The 20,526-nt window shown below is 29.8% G+C and overlaps 1 protein-coding gene across 7 annotated transcripts in view; it reads right to left on the reverse strand.

Annotated features, from left to right (window-relative positions):
* Positions 1-546: 546 nt before the first annotated feature.
* The window catches only part of LOC106465557 (serine/threonine-protein kinase D1-like), a 97,625-nt gene continuing 77,645 nt past the window's right edge, over positions 547-20,526 (reverse strand). For all 7 annotated transcript variants that reach the window (XM_022393478.1, XM_022393479.1, XM_022393480.1 and 4 more), the window contains 9 exons: positions 18,044-18,116; positions 17,443-17,606; positions 17,156-17,260; positions 16,735-16,833; positions 15,707-15,791; positions 11,532-11,607; positions 10,176-10,282; positions 7,791-7,876; positions 547-3,937 (listed from right to left, as the gene is read on the reverse strand). In XM_022393478.1, the coding sequence (XP_022249186.1) occupies positions 3,701-3,937; positions 7,791-7,876; positions 10,176-10,282; positions 11,532-11,607; positions 15,707-15,791; positions 16,735-16,833; positions 17,156-17,260; positions 17,443-17,606; positions 18,044-18,116 (1,032 nt within the window). In that variant the 3' untranslated portion in view covers positions 547-3,700. The remainder of the gene's footprint in view (positions 3,938-7,790; positions 7,877-10,175; positions 10,283-11,531; positions 11,608-15,706; positions 15,792-16,734; positions 16,834-17,155; positions 17,261-17,442; positions 17,607-18,043; positions 18,117-20,526) is intronic.

Below are 20,526 nucleotides of genomic sequence, written 5' to 3' on the forward strand. Positions count from 1 at the left end.
TACTACAACTCTAGAACTTTTTCTTTTTAGATTAACAGACCATAAAAAAAATTATGAAAAAAAGAATGATGAATTTCCAAGTTTAAAATAGGGAATGTAACAGAAGAATCACAGATATTCAAGGTATCTAACAAGATCAGATTAATTAGTTCTGCTTTTTAACTTTCACTTTGTTTTATCTTCATAGAATTTCACCATAAGGGAGAGGCATGTATCTTCAAAGATATGGGAGTCTGTGGGCCATTAGGATATGGGGTTTTGGATTATCTCAGGTGCATTCTGTACTTTTTAATTGCCATTTTAATGGAATTTTTTTAACCAAGAAATGATTAACATAACTTAGATCTTTACACAAGTTCCACGTGGCCTTTCTGGCAATATTAACTTCTCAGAAGTTCTCACCAAGTGTGCAAACAACCAGCTTCTTCTCCAGCAAATCCACCTTCAAACCAACATTCCTCTCCAGCTAGTTCCATTTGAATCCTTCAATCCTTTATCTATTTCTTCAGTTGCATTTTCCTGACTCAATTATTTCTGTGTTTTTACATATTTAAAAGGTCAACACATTGCAGCCATTTCACTACAAGACAATGTACTTCAGAAATGATTATGGCAGGTTAACACCATAAACTTTTGTGTAGTTGTATATGATTCATTAATTTCTCTTATCACATTTTGTTCAATCAAGTAACAGTTTGTGAAACATTGTTAGAAATTCTATTTTTTACATGTCAACTATTAAATTTCGTGGATAAACAGAAACATTAGATCACAGATTTGGCCCCTTACTATTCCTACTTCAACATCAACTGACCATCCCTACACCCCTCAATTTATCACTGAATGTACACTGATCCTAAGGATGATGATGACACTTACACTGATTAAACAGACATGGAAATCAGCAGAAGAATCTCAGCCTGTTTACACTAAGGTTCTCTCAAATACATGATTGTCACAGTTAAATATACAATAGTTCAAGAAATGAACAATAAGCAATCACTTCTATGTTTTAAGAAGTTAACAGAAGATTTGTTTCCATCAATATGATCTTATAACAAACTTTAAATGTTTTATAACTATTACTTAGGTATAGTGTGTAAGGTTTTCCTTCTAGTTTAGTTTATCCTTGAACTATTTTCAGGTGTCTAAAGTTCTAGTCTATTTCTAGTCTCCTAGATTTTATTAACACATTTTGACTAGCAACTACAATAACTATTAAAGTACATGACAAATATTTATATTACTGAAATGTCTTGCATTACATTTTCTTTATTAACATACAACTGAAAACACTAAGAAGTCTTCAATGTAAAGTCATGACCAGCACAATTAGTGGCTTATGGAAAATTTAAGGGATGACTAACAAAAGTTTCTGGGTTTACCAGAGGTTTCCCATAAAACTTTGAGCAAATATTTTTAAATCAAATCTGTAGATTAAAAATAACAAAATAAATCTACTTTCCAGCATGATGCCACACTTTGTCAGGTTACTTTCAACAGAAACACTCATGATAGCTTTCCTAAACATTAAATAAAAAAATTACAATGTTTGTACAATGAAAAGCTGAATAGCTGAATTTGACTTTTCAAAATCAATTTTGCCTTAACTTTTTCATGTTCTCTCTTTGTCAAACACTAAAAAAATATGTTTATATAACATAAAATAGGCATTTACCAAATGTAAATTTAGAATTGGTTTAGAACGACACAAAAAGTTTCAGTCAGTAATTGATCTACCACTTCAGATACTGTAACCCATTTGTTAAAATTTTTAAGTGAAAAAATTCAAAACTTATAATGACAAATCAAAACTTTAGGACTTATATTTTTAGTAAAGAGTGTCTCCTCCAAAATGGCTTGTAAACATGGGTTTTAAACATATTAACCTACAGTAATTAACCAATGAACTAAGCATTAAGACACAAATCAGCTAAAATCTCATATGTTCTAAGAATACATTACATCAGTTCTTTTAATTAAAAAACTAGTTCTGTTTAGAAACATTTTTATAAAGTATGCTGTTTTGATCTGATAATAAGAAACAAAATACTAGCTTCATAGATATATCAAGTTTCAGAAACAGTTATCAATAACTTTCAGCATTTAGATCTCAATAATACAGTAACAAGAAAAAAAAAGACTATCGTTTCAGAAACTCAAATATATCTATTTGTATATACCAGGGTAGATGAACATCCAAAACCCTCATGTCACAGTCACCAAACCTTCCAAAAGTCTGGAGGATCAGGGTGTGTGTGTGTGTGTGTGTGAACCAAAGCTTGTTTCAATCAAGTTCTTTGTGAATGTAAGTTCATGTACTACCATCTCAGGAATTTTCCACAGCGGTGAATAAAAACAAAACACTTGTTTCTGTGAATGTAATGCTGGCGTCAAAGATGATGCATAAAAAAAATGTTTTTTTTTACTTGTACATTGATGTGATGTTCAGACAGAACTGGCTTTAAACTCAAATGTAGAACTGTGTTGATGGCAATACTTGGTAAATTAAAATGAACTCTACATACTTCACAATTGCCACACTTGTGAGTTTCTATAATTTAAAGAGGGTGACAGCTGACACAAGAACATTCCTGTCGGCTCTAAAGTAAAATTTTTGAGCCTTTAATCCAACCATTTGGTTCACATTGTGTGCAACTGTTCTGCAACCCAGCTACATACACACACACATACACCTATCTGATTTTTTTTTCCTTTGGTTTAGAACATACTGATGACACATTAAGATTTGATTTGCTTTATTATACTTGTTCATTACCATGACCATTTCTGAACAAACTATGTTTACTCCACATAAAACACACCTTTAACTAAAATAATCAGAAATAAAAGATAACAGTAATAAAATTCTACATTGTCCAACTTCATTCTTAAACAGTAAAGCCAGGAAACTTGCACAGTATAAGTTGATCACTGCGGCATAGGTTAGATGACAACCTTAATATTAATGTATCATTAAGAGTTACTTCAGAGTAATAGAATCATGTCACTTTATCATACATATCTTTTACATAAATATTAACACATATGTAAGATACTATTTGTATGATGCACAATGTTATGACTACAAGGCCTGTTATATAGTATTTGTACTTTTATTCTATCAACATAGATCTTTATGCTGTGATTAAATCATGTACAACACTGATCAAGCTTATTATCAAAATAGCTGCAGCATGTAAAGCTTTTAAAAAAATTGTATGAATATTCTAAACAAAACCCAAATTTCACTATATGCTGTAACATCATCAAAAGGAATACAAACAGGTTGATACCTATAAATTTAAAACAAACTTCTAATTTAAAAACAATCTCATTTCTTAGAACTTGCAACCTCCATCTTTCTATTTATCAAAGTAGTCACAGCTGCTTAGAGAACTATATGAAAAAGGCTATACTGGAAACTTTAACATGGGAAAAAAACTAGTGGATAGTTATTTGAGATATGCAAGCATTGAACTTATGATTCTAATTGGCACTTAAAATACCAATTCCTTCTGCCACAATCAGTCTGTGATAAAACCTTTTTCTCAATAGTTTTGGCCACAGTCTTATTTACTTTTCTTAATACAAAAAATGAGGAAAAGAGCAAAGCACTTACATGATTGCAATGTACATGTATCATTACAATATAACGATTGTCAGAAAAGTTATACTTCAGACATCTTAGATGCATTCCTCAGAGTTTCACTGATGCCACTTCTTCTGTGAGGTTCAACAAGTCTGTCGTTGTCCACTGGTTATCAAAGGTGGAACTTTGTTGGTTTTCTTGATTGAACAATGTGACATAACTGGGCACTGGAAGATTGTGCTCCTGACGGTAAACCTCCCAGCGAGCATCATCTGATTCATGTGTTAAATATCTAGTACCAACCTGACCCTCTAGTTCCCGTAAATCACACCATAACTGGTAGTCCTAAAACAAAAATCATCCTTTTTGTAAAGAACTTCTAAATCAAAAAACTCTTTAATTCACAATAATTATCCCATTGCATTTTTAACGTTTATTTGTAATTTGAGTTTGAAAACTATAGTACTTATCCAAAATTTGTATACTCTGAAAACTCTCCAACCTGTGTTTGTATATTACTGTGGCCCATTTCTTTACTAAACAGGATAACTAACCAATAAAAACCCTATTATGCAAATAAGGATCAACCTATAATTCAGCATTCTCATACCAGTCCTGGATTAACTGTATTCAATACCATTTTAAACAGACTACATCTAACAAAATGAAACTACTGAATTCGGTAAATCTGCTTGTGACGAACAACTAATAATTTCTTCTGGACAGGTACTATGACCATAGAAAAACTGGTATGCCAAACTGATAGGCCAGGATACATATACATGTAAATAATAAACTCATATAAAATTAAAAGTAAGAGTGCCACATCAGGGCCTATTGATTGTTTCTTTATATAATTTCTATAAAAATAAAAACTTAAACCTTTTGAGAAATAAAAGTTATAAACTGATACAAAATTTAAAACAGCTTTATAAGATAGAATATAACTGTATACACAAATCTGAAATGTGTTTTTGTTTTCACAAAAAATTCAGTTGAGTTTGGTACAAACTTTGTGCTGCTAGTTCAATTAGTGGAAGATATCTACGATGTTTATATTAGTTTGAAAGTTTCAGGATTTTCTTATTAATTTGCCTTCACAATCCAACATACTGATACAATGGTGTTAGAAATTAAATGATTTCTTTTTCTACTGACCTATGGTGGAACAATATGAAATGTTGTGGTACTTCAGCACCTTCTTCATTTAATAATCACCCTTTACTTGTGTATTTCCTGCTGCCTTTATTGCAATTCTAGCAATTGTAGTGTAAACTTAGTATTAGTTAATCATAAAATTAAATACTTGCATTTCTTATCACATACTAATATTACTGTGAATTCACAGTGCATACATATTATTGGTGTGACCTGATTTATAAAGTTAACTGAACCAAATAAATGGTGTTATACATTTACAATTTATGAAACAATGCTTTAGTAGCTCAAATCATTTTAACATGAATTTTATAATCGTTGCAAATTCTGAAATCAGCAGTAAATTAACTGAAATATTTTCTAGAAGTTCCGAGTAACAAACTTAATTTCTCATTCACTTCTGAACGTATTTAGAAACTTAAAAATAACTGTTTCTTTTATTTCTGCTACATATTAAAGATTTATTTAACTATTTCCCTTCAACAGTAAGGATGATGAAGTAGAATTCCTAGATCAAAGCTGCAAGAATTATGTTATATTCATCAGAAAGGTGAATAATGTGTCTAGTTTTAGTTGTTATGATTGTGTCATTTGGTTAATTAATACAGATATAAGTCAACTATAAGTAACTATTATCAAATATTTATAAATTAACAGTGTATTAAACACTGTACAAAAACAAAGGATGAGAGAGAGAAATTATAAGTGGTGTAACCATCTTTTATTTTAACATGTAAGTAAGCATAATAAGAAACAATAGTGTTAATATTCAAAGTTATGAATATTATAATGTGAGACTTGAATAACTAATGAGGGAGATAAAACTTATTTTGAAAGTCCCTTTTATGTCTGTTTACTGAGCTGCAATATTCAGTATCAGTAAAGAAGTTGGATAATTCTCTTATGTCAAGAGCAGAATTAAGTTTTGCTTTGTTTAGGGTTTACATGTTCACTTTCTTAGTTTCTCATTGTTTATCACCATTCTAGATTTTAGGAAGAAAGTATTTGTTTAAATGTTGTTTAGCATAAGGCTACATAAAGATTTATTTATGGTGTGTCCACCATAGAGATTGAAGCTTGAGTTTTAGTGTTATAAGCCTTCAAGCTTACCACTGAGTCAATGAAGCTTGCCACATCTGGTTGAAGTATGTGTGAATATTTTTAGTGAATCAGTAAAGCTTATAGAAACATCTTTTCTATTCGATCATTAATATATAATATGTATAAAGTTAGATTTAGTGTCCTCAATGTTAAAACTGATACACCAGTGAATAATGTGACTAAAGACAGCAAGGAATTGATCTAATTTTGAACCAGGGCTGAGAAACATTCTGGGATGTTGGAAATGATCCAAAGGGTAATCCAAATTAAGCACTTAAGTAGAGAAATAAGTGCAACAGCAAAACTGATAACCATAGTAAAAATCGAAACAAGATAGAAGTTTGTTCAAGAAAGTTAATATGAAATAAACATTACTTTCTGAATCTTTTATATGATTATTGGTGTTTGGAAGATAAACATCAGATAAGTTTGAAAGTTTGTGTGTATAGGACAAATATCCCTTTAAAATCTTTTCTGTTTAATTTAGCCAGAAAGATACTTGTTATGATTAGTAATCTGGTAATGACACTGCTTATGGTAGTGTGGTGTGTATGTGATGTCATATGAAAACTGGCTGATTCTCTACTACTGAACCTTTATCAAAAATGGTTGCTAATGCACTGAAGTTCGACACTTAGACTTCTTGATGGGAGCTGTTAAATTCTCCTCTGTTATAAGCTATCATACAAATTGTTAACATTTGATTTGTTGATTTAACGTGCTTTCAGTTAGTTAGTAATACATGACCATGAGATGAGATGGAAGAAAGGTCTGTTTTTAGAACCATGCAAAGGTACACATTATTCAATCAATTAGGAGATGATGATATAAATTGGAACAAGGAGCGACTGGCAACCCATTTGCTTGTACACATTCATTTTAAATGTTTAACCCTACAACACCAGAGTGGTTAGTTTAATTCACAGGTTTAACTTGTAAGGGGTCATAGTGACCTTATGCTGGCATTCTAGGGTTAAACATATCTAGAGATTTTATTACAATATCTGAAAAGTTAAAAATCTCCAAAGGCTTTGCAATAACTTTTAGTTAGTTGTTAATTTAATGCATTGAAACCTTTAGTTGTGTAACTGCATTGATAAAGAAGTCTGACTTTGTTTGTTGCTAAACTTTAATACAGAACTAGTTATATTTTTATCGACAAGAGATGTTTAAGAAATGCCCATCATACCATATATTCCAATTATAAGAAGTACAATATCAAATTGATACAAGTATATGATGTATCATTATGGTTCAGTACACCAATCAAAGGTCTGTAATACAGTGAGTTTTCAGGTTTGCTAGTTACAATGCATGTAGTGAGTGAAGAATATTTTACCTTACTTCACAGCAGGAAAGTATTATTATTATAAAATATCTTGATGTTTGGTTGTAATATACATCCAAATGTTAATCCTTTTACAAGCATTTTTTTGTATCCAATTTTGGCTATCTTTACAGGTATTCCCAGTAAGGAAAGTGTTAACAAAGATATACACGTCCATCATATTTGTACATATTTTCTACCATCAAACCTAGGGTTCAACTTAGATCAAAAGATAAAAAATCTTACAAATAAGGAGTTTAACTGGCAGAGCAGATGACAGTGGGTCAAAGTTTGAGACTGAGTATAGTGAAGTACAACTTAAAATTGATGACAAAGAGTGGAGCTCAAAGATGCTGATTTTCAGAGTTTTAAGCCCCAATATTATGCATACACTTGAAGTAATGAAAAAAGTATAATGCTACTTGCACTCATAAAACTGAAGGGTTAAAGACATGATTTTAACAAAATGAATGTATCCTTGAGTGAAATTACAAGAAACAAAATTATGCATCTGACACTTCATGTAGTCATTATTTCCTCAACCATTCTGACAAAAGTCCACTCCTTCATCTGCTACTAAAGCCTCAACATAGGAATATTTCTGCAACTAACCTGTAACCATGGGTGACATAATGATTTATCCACCGTGTATCGTTTTCTTGTTTTCACCTGCAGCAAGTTCTGGATGAGGTTAACAGCTGAATAAAGTCAAAATTTTGTTGGTTTAGCAATAATAGAACCTGAATTTAGTAATCACTATAACAAATACACGTGTAATAAAGATACTCTTTGATAGGTTGTTTAGGCAGAGTATTCATAATGAATCAAAGTTTCAATAAAGGTACTGTTCTTCAGTTCATACAAAAGGTCAGTTAAATACTTGAGTTATAGAAAAATAATATCATAATACCTTCATATAAAATATCTTTTTGCAGACTGGCTGTGAATATCACGACTGTATTCCAAAATTGGAATGCAGTCTTTTCTTCCAAATTTTTGGATATTGAAACAACTTCAAGCAGAATGAGGTCATTAACTAATCAAAATAATATCAACCTAGCTTTATCACCAAATTTACACTAATAATTTCTTTCTGTGTTTCAGCTTGTTTAAATACCCCACTTTCCTAAAACACTGTTCATGTGTGATCTACATTGTTTATTAATGAACTCACATGATAACTTAAGATAGTTTATCAACTGGGGACTATCACTGAACTGTAATAATCATGTTTAACTTGTTTACTTGGGAAGACCTTTTAATTAATTAACATATTTATAAACAACAATAAATTTTGGCAAAAGATTATTTGATAATAATTGATTTGATTGTTATGAATGAATAATGAGAGACCATGAGTATTGTTGTAGTAGGACAAATTTCTCAAAGAAATGCTTGGATTGAATGCTACAGACATTTACTTGCCAATAAAAACAAGTTCCTTGTGACTAAACATATCAAAGTGTGTGGAGTCACTTTGTGATGGGGAGGACAAGTGTAGCTCCTCCTCATGTTGATTACATACTATCAGTGAACCTATTTATTGGCTCATCTCAGATTCAGATGTCAGAAAGAAAAACTGAAGCTATTAAACATACTATAAACTTTTCACAGGCTGTCAAATCTGGTACCAAAATAAGAAAGAAAAAAAAATGATTAAACTGATAAATTTTTCTTTCCCACAGATATTCATGATGTTTAAAATATGATTAAAATAAGTAGGACAGATTCCCAGTCAGCTTAAATCGTGGTACATTTGGCATGTAACATCTCTTCAACATTGACACTTAACTATCACAACCATTCTATTTTTCCAGTTTTCCAATGTATGAAAGTTCTGAAACACAGTATGAAAATAGCTCAGTTGATCATACACTAAAACAATAAATTCAGCAGTAGAGGTAACTGTCAGTATAAAAAACAAAAAGCACACAAGTTGATATGTTTACAAAGGATTTTGCAAACCTTACTCAAAGTAAGTCTAAACAACAGAAATTAATGCAAGAATTGTTATGCAAAGTTAAGACCCATATAAATGAAAAGAATAAGCCGCCACAATCAACTTTTTGTCTGTAGAATGTGATGAATAGTAATGATAATGCCTAGTTTTATATTGGGTTCCCAAATGTTGCTACATTTAATGCAAAATGGCTAACTTATTGGCATGGAAAGGAAACAAAAGAACTGTGTTGGAATGCATGGACTGGCTTGCTGCCTTACAGTCGTTGCCATGCAATTCTAATCCCCAATTTCCCCAACTTTTGTTTCTTATCATGTTATTTGGATATAAAATGCATAACTGACAGCCAATTCTAGGCTAATTTCATGCTTATGTGAAACTGGAATATTATCAAGACAATAACGTCTATGGTGTCACTTCTAAAACATTAACAAGTGTTATTGATTAATGTTACATAATGAAACCATCAAGCTTCAGATTTCATTATATTATTGCTTACAAAAAGAGTCACACACACACACATTACATGACAAACAGTTACAAGTAAAATTAAATCATTAATTTGTGCAAGTTAATAAACACAAAAAGTACAAACATGGTGGTAAGTAAATTATAAACATGATGAACTATATGAGAAAATAACATATATATTATACATTATCTTCCCATTTTTTAACTAAAACAGAGAAGAAATTTAGATTTTCTAAAATTTAATTTCTTGAACTGAAAATTAAAATCTGAGAGAATCAACATATTATCAAGATTTTATCCTACGAATATATCGACACACACACTTTTGTCTGCATTACATGTTCTTTCACTTTGAGTCTTATCATCAGAAAAGCAAAGAATAAACAAGATTTTCTCAAACATTTTAAAACATTCATAAGTGACAGATTAAAATTCTCACACATTTCCATAGAACATATAAAATAAAACAACAACATATTCTCCCACTTTTGATTCTGAGATACCAAATAGTGAATATTGATTCCTATCATAATAATTTCAATAATAAAATTTATTATGTAACCAACCATTAGACGATATTTCATTCCATGGATTAGGTGGATACATGAAGGTAGCATTTTGAATCTGGTCATGAATGTCTTCTTCTTCATTGAATGGAAAAGTTCCACTTAAACTGTAAAATACTAGAAAATGTAAACCTTCCAAGTTCATAAATTAATTCCTTTTTTAATCACTTAACTTGAAAAAAAAAACAACACTATATTCAACCCATTAGCTAGAAAATGATGCCAGTAATGCTTTCTATTATTACTTTCTTCCTGCTGCTTATTCTAATACATAAATGTATTTCTGTCTTAATATTCTTTTTTAAAGTATCTCTACTACTTTGTTCATGGATTAATTAAAAATATAACTAATTAAGCTTCAAACACAGAGATTCAATGTGTACACACAATGTTTCAAATTAGGGTTTACATTAATTGTCGTAAAAACAATGCCAAAACTAGTGGCATTTTTAATACAGTGCTAACAAAATAAGGTATCTACTCTTCTTTAAAGGCTTAGAGAAAAGAGCATTTCTTCTCATCAAAATTGTACCTCATAATACCAATTTGATATTCAAAATTATTCTCTAGATGAAAATCAATTTGTGTTTAAGGTTTATTTTCAGCAATAAAAGAGCAACAACAGTGTTAATAAAAGGTAGAAAAACTTCGCTTTCCACTTGTTGGTTAAGGCATCAAGTTATATGATTAAAATTTAACTAAATAGTGGCTTCATGTAGTTTTTATTTTAAGCATTAAACTACAAGCTGTCTATGTTTTTAACTAATATTTCTGTCATTCAAGGTAAGAACTTAAAATTGTATTGGGTTGATTTATTAATATGATGTTATCAAAATAACATTTCAAGTCTTAAGTTCCTATACCTGGTGAGAAAGCTGGTTTATGCTTACTGTTGTACATCATTATGAATCAGTGAAATCGTTTTTGAAATATCGAGTAACTAGTCTCAACTATTTTTTAAACTACAATGTGGTTAAAATTTGGAACAATAAAATATTGAATGTTCAACTGTCAAACAGTAATATTCTGGATATTAAACAATACCTATTATGATGTATGTTCTTTTATCTTACTTGCTTCTATTATGCTTGAGCTATTTCATTAAGGACAAATAGAAAAATATACGGAATTCAGTAAATACTATTTTATCAGTATGATTACATGTACCGGATACCAGCTGTTTAACTGAACAGTTTACCATATAACTACACTAACTGTTCACACCACTGAACAAATTATGTGACAAAAAAGAAAAAAAAAGGAAACAACAGTGTGGGATCTCAGCCTATTTGCAATGTTTAATTTGTAGGTACAATGATACTGTACTTATGGTATTCTATTATTTGGACAACCAACCTGACGTAAATGATGACCCCAACTGACCACATATCAAGTGATCTGTTGTATCCTTTATTTCTCACAACTTCTGGAGCTGTAATAATTAAGAATATTTCAAGATCACAAATAAATACAATTACTACAAGAAATCAATTGATATTTATTAGTTTATTAAAGCTTCCTCAAGTAATTATTCAAAAAATAAGTTACCCATATAGTATGTTCATGGCATGTTTCTAACATATTAAAAATGTTAGATGAATGTTTACAACATGAAATCCTTCTTTCAGCTTCTTTCAAATAATGTATAACAGAAGCTGCTCTCATCAAAATTAAAGTGAAGCTAATGGTTAGTTAAAATATTAAAATTTCTGCAACAGTTCCTAGTATATGACAATTAAAAGTAAACTGTGTAGATTTGTTGTAAAGCAAAAAGCTGCATGATGGGCTATTTCTGCTGTTTAAAAAAAAACAACAAAATATTTATATGAAATACATACACTTAGAGTGCTAATTTGATTAGTAAACATTTATATAATTTTTTCTTAAAACCTATAATACATATTTTTTCATAACTGCATAGGTACTGTTTAACCCTTTCACAATGGACTCGTGTATTTTACATGACTTTGTAACCACCATGTAACCATGAAGGTATACATACTATAACTCTGAAAGTACTTAATGCATCTTCCCTAAATTTGGCAAGTCTCTTGTAGAAAAAAAAATCAGAATTTTTAATTCAGACAAGTTTTATTTATTGGTTGTACATAATAAAAAACTTTGTTTATTTAGTTCACATTTCACCAGATTTACCTGGTATCATAAGGTGAGATACAAGAACTAAGGCTAACAGAAATTAAATTAAAAAAAAAAAGGAATCGCGTGAAAATCTATAACAATACTAATCTACAAGTATGTGACTAAGCAATTGCAAACTTAATAAGGTAATTTATCAATGAACTGTCAAATTTAGTAATATATAGGTAAGGCTTTTAGGCCTGAGTATAACTATTACATTTCATTCTGTATACAAAAGATAATTTTTAACTGAGTATTTTTAATAAAAACTTGTCCATAAGTATAATGGAGTCAAAGCGTTGAATGCTCTGATTGCAAAGTGATTTTCAAATTTCACTCGTGTAATCTCTAATACCTACTAAATAAATATCAAACATTTTTACCAGAAAAACTTTTTATCTTATCTGTTATTTACTCTACCATAATTCTACACAAGGTCTCAATTTGACCGACCTTGTTACCACCATAAAAATTAAGAAATAAACCTAAATTACCTTTTTCTCTTTCTAGAATGACTGAAAATTGTAACAGGAAATCACAATTGTTTAGCATAAAGCTCATAACAGTATATATATGTTTATACTTAATTTTATTGACCTTTGAACTGTGTCTAACTAATAATCCCACCACTCAAGTTGTAAAATCACTTGGCAAGTATGCAGCTCATGTTATTATATCTAATTACACACCATGCTAGCTGTTAATGAGTATAACTTGTGAATAATGTTTATTAGTATTATTATTTTTCATTACTTTACCTAACCTAATAAGTTTCTAATTTTTACATTTTACATTTATATTTTTACTTTTATAATAATAAATAAAGAATACACATGAAAAACAAGAGATATGGTACTTACCTGGGTCTTCTTTTTCTTTTTTGCCGTTGACTGTCGATGAGACTTAAGCTTACTTTATTATTCTAATAGTACTATTACACTAAGTAATTTTTTATTTAATTACATAATGCATGTAAAAACACAGAATAACAACATACAAAAAGCGAACAATGTCATAAACTATCATAATGTTTCTGGCTTTCTAACTGTGCGATAAGAGCCTTTAAAAATTCAGCTAAGCTCGTTGGTGTGGTTCCCGTGAGAAAACATTTCAAACTGAATGACAAAATAGATAATACCTTTGACCAGAAAACATTGCAATATAATACATAATTTGATAGATTAAAACTTCAGCTTAAAACTGGTTATAAATAATATAGTATAAACATAAGAGAGAACTATTGGCTATTTCTGAAAGAGATGATGTGCCAGGTGGGCATGGTAAGCAAGTCTGATTTTCTACTTCATGGCTCTGTAAACAAATAAGACTGAAGGTTAGAAAAATTATGCTTTGCCTGAGTAGCATCTATATTATAATAATAAGTAATTTCTTGGAGGAGCGGTAAATAAATTAGAGAAGAGGGAAGACTTAGAGAGCAAAGGTTACAATTCTCATACTGAAGGAGGTAAGGGATTTAAAAAAAATATTCTCTTATAAAATTAAAAACTTATTTAATATTGAAATTTGATTTATTAACTACATTTTCATATCAAGTTTATTTATATACATTGCTAATAAAGTAGTTTAATTAAATTTTGAATGTAACTGTATAATAAGTTGTAACATGCACACTTTGACCTACCCATTGTGAAAGGGTTAACTCTTTTCAACATGGGCTTGGTCTCTGGGACCGACCTTGTAACCATTTTGTGCTTATTATAGTTTTCATGCCATAACTTTTAAATTAGTAAGCGAATGTTAGCAAAATTTGGTACATTATCAATAAACATTACAATGCTTTCATGCATAAAATATCACTATTTTTTTTTTTTATTAAGTCTTGAGGTTTGTAAAGCAATGTTTTTCTCATACCTTTTTTTTTCTTTTCACATGTTGCCTATCTAAGATACAAAGTAATTTTCATTTTAAGATTAAAAATGTATTTATGCATCAGAAAATTTTCAAATTTCACATGCAAAATCTTTATAATGTCCAGATAGTTATTAAACATTTTTTAAGAAAAACTTTCTATTTTATCTGTTATTTTCAGCAAAGAATCTCTGTACGAGTTCAGTAGATTTGACCAATCTCATAACCACCATAAAAAAAGTAGGATATAAATATAAATTATGCCTCTTTCATCCTAGAATGAACACAAATTATAAAATGAAAACATAAGTGTTTAGATTAAATACCTTAAATCTCATAACATTATACATTTATATATATTTTTATTATTATAACAATACAGAAGTTACAATGACACAGCACACTTGCACTCATGTTACCATATCCAATAGCATAAAACTGACCTTTGGTCTGTACAAAGTAACTTGTCTTGGCTGTGTTTTAGTAGACTAGTATTTTGTAAAATAGTCACATTTCAATTACTATACATTATATATGTATATAGATTATTGCTATTTAAAAATAAGTTCTTAAACTTATTTTTCTTAAAACATAGAACAGTAAATAAAGAAGCAAACAATTACTTCTTCTAGTTACAACCTCTATACTTAGTTCCTGCCTGACATAGGTTGCTAAGCCTTTAAAAATTCTGCACGTGGAGGATATGAAACAAAATATTTTTTTCTTAGGTTTCATATATACATTTGAATAACTAAAAAATCATAAATTACTACATCAATACCATAGAATTCCACTATAATTTATCGATTTATTTTTGCCTAAAAAATATGAAATTTCGGGAAATATTAGTTCAAAAGAAAGAAATGGCATTCAAGCTCGTTATAATGGCTGAGAAACCCAATAGGGGGTCTGAGCATCCGATTGGTTATTCACATCATATATAAGTAAGTGTATAAAAAGGGAGCGTTTCCAAAAATTGTAAGATGTGGGTGGGGTGCCCCTATATTTGACTTATTACATGCGTAATATATTGGCAAATAGAAAAGATAAGACATTCTTATTTTATATTCTAGCTTGTCAATATCTGTAATTTGAGTTTCTAATTTGTACGAAACTATAGACTTAGTATGTTGGCATCACAAACATCTAATTTGAACCAGTGCTGCATTCAACATCCCAAGTGACACACACAAGTCAATGTTTATCTGTGTTTTTAATATTTACTTTTAAATTAAGAAATTTAGTAATGTATAGTGCTAAAATTTGAATTATAATCTATAGTTTGATACCAAACTTATTCACATAAATTTATGAAATAGTAATTCAATAAAATTTTGAGTGCGAGTCAACAAACAAGATGACATAGCCTTTCATCTGTGACCTATCTTGAAAGGGTTAACAGATACTTACCTTCCAATAAAGGATTTATTACAATAAAGCAAAATCTGTGTTCTACGTTTTTTTAATGTGTTTTTAAATAAAAATATCATTTAACTCAACAAGTAGTTTCCTTCATTACTTACCTAAGTAAGCAGGAGTTCCCACCAAAGACCTTCTAAAGGACCTCTCACCTATGATTCTTGCAAATCCAAAATCACAAAGTTTCACCTGAAAAGAAGTTGATTTTAAATTATTTTAAAAATCATTCAAAACTCACAAACATAGTTCAAAAGTAGTGAAGTAACTGACTCATAATCCACAATACTCAGTCAAACTAGGTAAAAGTTTAATTGTTTCACAGTTCATAACATCTGATACCTAACTAGATTCCCAAAACAGTAGACTGCACTTTCACTTTTCAGTAACTTATTTGTTTAATGTTATTTGCTTGAGAGAAGGTAGGAATCAAAAGCATTTGCCTGATATTAGCCACTTTAACAAGTTTCTGAATCACAAAAATCGTTTTGATGTTAATGACACTGAAAAAAATTCAAAAATACTATTCTATGTTATTCGTCTACAGAATCTGTCTGACTTTAATTACCTGAAGGAAAGCTGAATCAGAAATACCTTATAGTAATACTCTCTCATTAGGAAATAATGGATAAAAAATGTGCCTGATATGATTTTCTTGAGAAAAAAAGTCTGACCAATAATTAAAGAATCTATCTGATATTATATCTACCTAAAGAAATTATGAATTAGAAAAAACATCATGTATAAAGAAAGTCTAAACCTGGAGAATTCATCTAATCATACATGCTGAATTTGAAGAACCCATCTGGTAGTATTTGCCCAAGAAAAGTCTAAATCCATCATATAGTATTTACATCTGAATTGAATGAATCCATCTGATCATATTTACACCTGAATTTGAAGAACTTATCTGATTGTATTTGCCCAAGAAAAGTCTAAATCCATCTTACAGTACTTACATTCTTTACTGAATGAATCCATCTGATCGTATTTACACCTGAATGTGAAGAACTCATCTGGTTGTATTTGCCCAATAAAAGTCTAAATCCATCGTATAGTACTTACATCTGAATTGGAAGAATCCATCTAATAGTACTTTCCAAAGAGAATTTTATATTCATTTCACAGTACTCACCTGAGGAAAGTCTGAATTTGAAGATAAGAGAACATTCTCAGGCTTGAGGTCACAGTGAACAATGTTTTTGAAATGTAGATGTTTCAAGGCAATTAGAATCTATTAAAAAAATACATGTTTAACTGTGAAGCTTTTTATCAAATACACTTATATAGCAAGAACTTATTACATTAATGCTGCTAGTGGATTCAACACTACATTTTAAACCTAAGTCAAATACAGGTTCTGTCAAAAAAACAGTAAAGTGATTTTATTTGGTTTATTGTTTTATTACCTCTATATAAAACACAAACTGTCTTTAAACCTTACTCTTCATTACAGTTACAACAATATATAAAAACATGTACCATAAATACCCTATTTTTATATTCATATTTGTTTGACAACTTCTGTACATGGATGAGGATGATGATTAACTTGCCTGATATATAAGAAATTTTGTGATCCTCTCAGACAATCGTCGTTTCTCACTTGACAGAATCATTTCTAGCATATCTCCCCTTAGTTTTTCCATTATCACAAATATCTGAAATAAATTATCGTGTACAGTAAACCCTTGGAAGTCTCAATAATATTTTAATAAGAACCACATAAATATATATATATAAAAGTTTAATATTATATAAAAATTAACAAGAGACAGTTCTCAGAGCAGCATCAGTTTACATTATGAAGATTCAACTAATTACAACATTTTGGCAGTCTTACTCTGCTGGAGGTCTCTACCATCTTCTCCAAAGTAACCACACCAGGATGGTTGATATTCTGGAGTATAATAACTTCATTCTTCAAGTGTGCTTCCTGCTTTGTTGGCAGTTTGGTCTTGTCAATCACCTTGATTGCAACAGACCTTCCACTAGTGCGGTGCACACCTAAGGTGAAGAACATGGAACAGACAACTTAAATACAGAAATGTGTGATTTTTATTTGTGATACATGTACCTTCATCTGTTATTTTTAAGGGCTTTCTTGTATCTCAGAAGTCTTCTAAATTAACATGAAAACTATAGCCTAAATCAGAAGTGCTTTTGAGAGAAATGTTCACTTCATATTGAAACTTTAAAGCAAAAGATGAAAAACCAAATTTATAAGATTAATTATTAAAATTAGAAAATTAGCATAAAACTTTTACATTTTATATCATAATTTAATCTGTTCTTGAGTTAAAAATGTTAGCTGAAAACCTTACTACTAAAACAAAGAAATAGGTAGAAGATAGGCAGTTTCTTACTTCCACATTCTCAAAAGTACTTTAATATATATAGTTTGAATAGGAAAGTTAACTGACAAAAGTACTGATGATACTAACCCCCATACACAATACCAAACTGTCCTGAGCCAAGAACTTCATCTGGTATGATTTGGTACATGCGACTAATGTCCTGGAATATAAAAAAAATTCTTAGAAAGTAGAGTTTGAATGAGAGAGTTTATTCATAAAAGTAATCATAATATTAGCTCATATACACGATACTACACTGCACTGAACCAAGAAATTCATCTAGTAGGACTTGAGAATTCTGAATGTTCACCTCAGAAAAGGCAGTAATTGTATATTGTTAAATGTCCCAATATGCAAAAGGCAATCAAATAAGCAAGACTTTGGTACTGTCTCCCATAAATATCTAAATTTAATCAGTGTGGCTAAACAGTAATATTTTTTTACTACTTTGGTTAATTTCAGTTTTAAAACTGATTTCATTTATTTAAATCACTTTTTTTTGCTATTACAAAAGCTAATTGAAATTTAAAATTTGAGAATATTTGTTTTTCAGAAAATCAATGTCTTGATTGCAATTACAGGTTTCAAATCCTACAGTGTCATTATAAAACTTGCTGCCCAGCAGATAGAAAAACTAAACCTTGGTTATGAGATCCAGAGAAAGATAAAACTGATTAAACTATTTGAGTCCATGTTTGGTAAGCAGACATATAAAAAGTTATAACCTCTGATACCATGATGATACGTATACCAACTGGAGCTTTTTTTTTATATAATAAGAGGAGAGATTCAAGTGATACTCATGTTTAAGATACATAGCTTAAAATATAACTTTGAACTACCTAAGGAATGTATACAATATACAGCAATAATGTAGTCTTTAATTATCACAAAAAGCTGGAGAGGAGTACAATTTTTCAAGACTAGTCAATAAAATTTAGAATATTTCTCTTGCCAGATTTTTTAAGTGCAAAAGGTCTTTTTGTTATTAAAATTTGTAATATAATGAGTAATTAGAAAATGTACATTTTCAAGATCTTATTAACATTTCCTTTAAACTGTATGTCAAATTACGAAACTGTATGAAATAACCTATATATGTTTATCTCAAACTAATATTAACATTTTAAAAATATATTTGTTTTTCTAACTGTTAGCATTTTGAAAGAAGTAACTCTCTGTTAAATTTTGTTTAGGAGATATTCTGGAACATAAAGTCTTTATTAGGCTTGCCTTTGAAATTCTCTTAACACTAGTTAAATATTGGATGCCTGGATCTGAGTGCATATCAAGGGTGTGAGAAAATGCCATATGACTAAACTTGAATGGGATCTTCTTCCAGTAAGTGAACGTAATGGCTAAAAAGGAAATTTCTAAAATAAATCTAATTAAGAGATGAACCTTCTATTGTGGAATATGAACATCTTGTATAAACTGATGCTTTGGATTATGAAAATATTAGTTCTTATGCTCTCACACAAAACATCTCTGAAATTTAGATTTTAGTGGTTTTATTTCAAGCAAGTTGAAATTACCCTCATGCCACGAGTGAAAAATTGTACCTGTTTCGTTGGGAAGGGTTTGGTTTGTGTTTGCTCCAAGTTTACATGATATGTTTGGGTATTCAATTTTAAGATTTTGTTTATCAAACATTTGAGTTTTACTTGTTGAGAGCTTGAGTTCTAGTCTTTCTTATATGTTCTAGTAATTTGTACATTTTTTATTTAATATCAAATGTTTACATTTCACATACACACACAAAAAGCCACTACCTACCCAAATCTAATAATCTGGGTCAGGAAAGTGGAAAACAAAGGTATCTTTAAATGTTAACAAGAAAGCTCAGAATGGGACATGGGACTCACTGAGGAAAAATTTAATAGTTTAATATTCACAGAGCTGGCTGAGCTTTGATAAATATTTCAGAGGATGGTACCTGAAGCCATACAGAAAACCTATTATCATGTATCCAAAAAAATACCATTAAATATGTTAGGTATCTGTTGGTCTATACATATACATATATACATGAATTGCTTCATTTCTTGTATATAATTATTAAGCAGACATGTGAATCTTCCTGTTCATTTTGTCGGAAAAACCAAATGGCCAATAATTTTACAAAAGTTTTTCCAGAAATACAACAATCACCATTTGAGAAATAAAAATATGAAAAATGTATTTAGACAGTTATTAACATTGAATTTACTGGGCAAACTGCCACGTTTAGCTAATATTTTTCAAGATTTTTTGCAACCAATTCAGAAAGACAAGTATAGTCAACAAAATATACGAGTATTGACAGAAGCACTTACAAACACTAGGAAACAATATTATAGACTTTTAAGAGAAGAATAAGAAAAACAAAATTGTTTAATTAAGCTTAAAAACTTGAAATTTTAGATTTATTTCATCTAAAAGCTAACACACACATACAACAATCTGTCAATTTAAAATACATTGCATTAGTATGAAAACGTCTAAAAATGGAAGTGACATCATGTAAGGTTGTAACAAGTTCAGGACTTCAAAGATGTTAGGTGGTTTTGTTTTCAGTCTCATGACTGATT

This window comes from Limulus polyphemus, unplaced genomic scaffold, assembly GCF_000517525.1.
Source record: "Limulus polyphemus unplaced genomic scaffold, Limulus_polyphemus-2.1.2 Scaffold1981, whole genome shotgun sequence".
Classification (NCBI taxonomy): domain Eukaryota; kingdom Metazoa; phylum Arthropoda; class Merostomata; order Xiphosura; family Limulidae; genus Limulus; species Limulus polyphemus.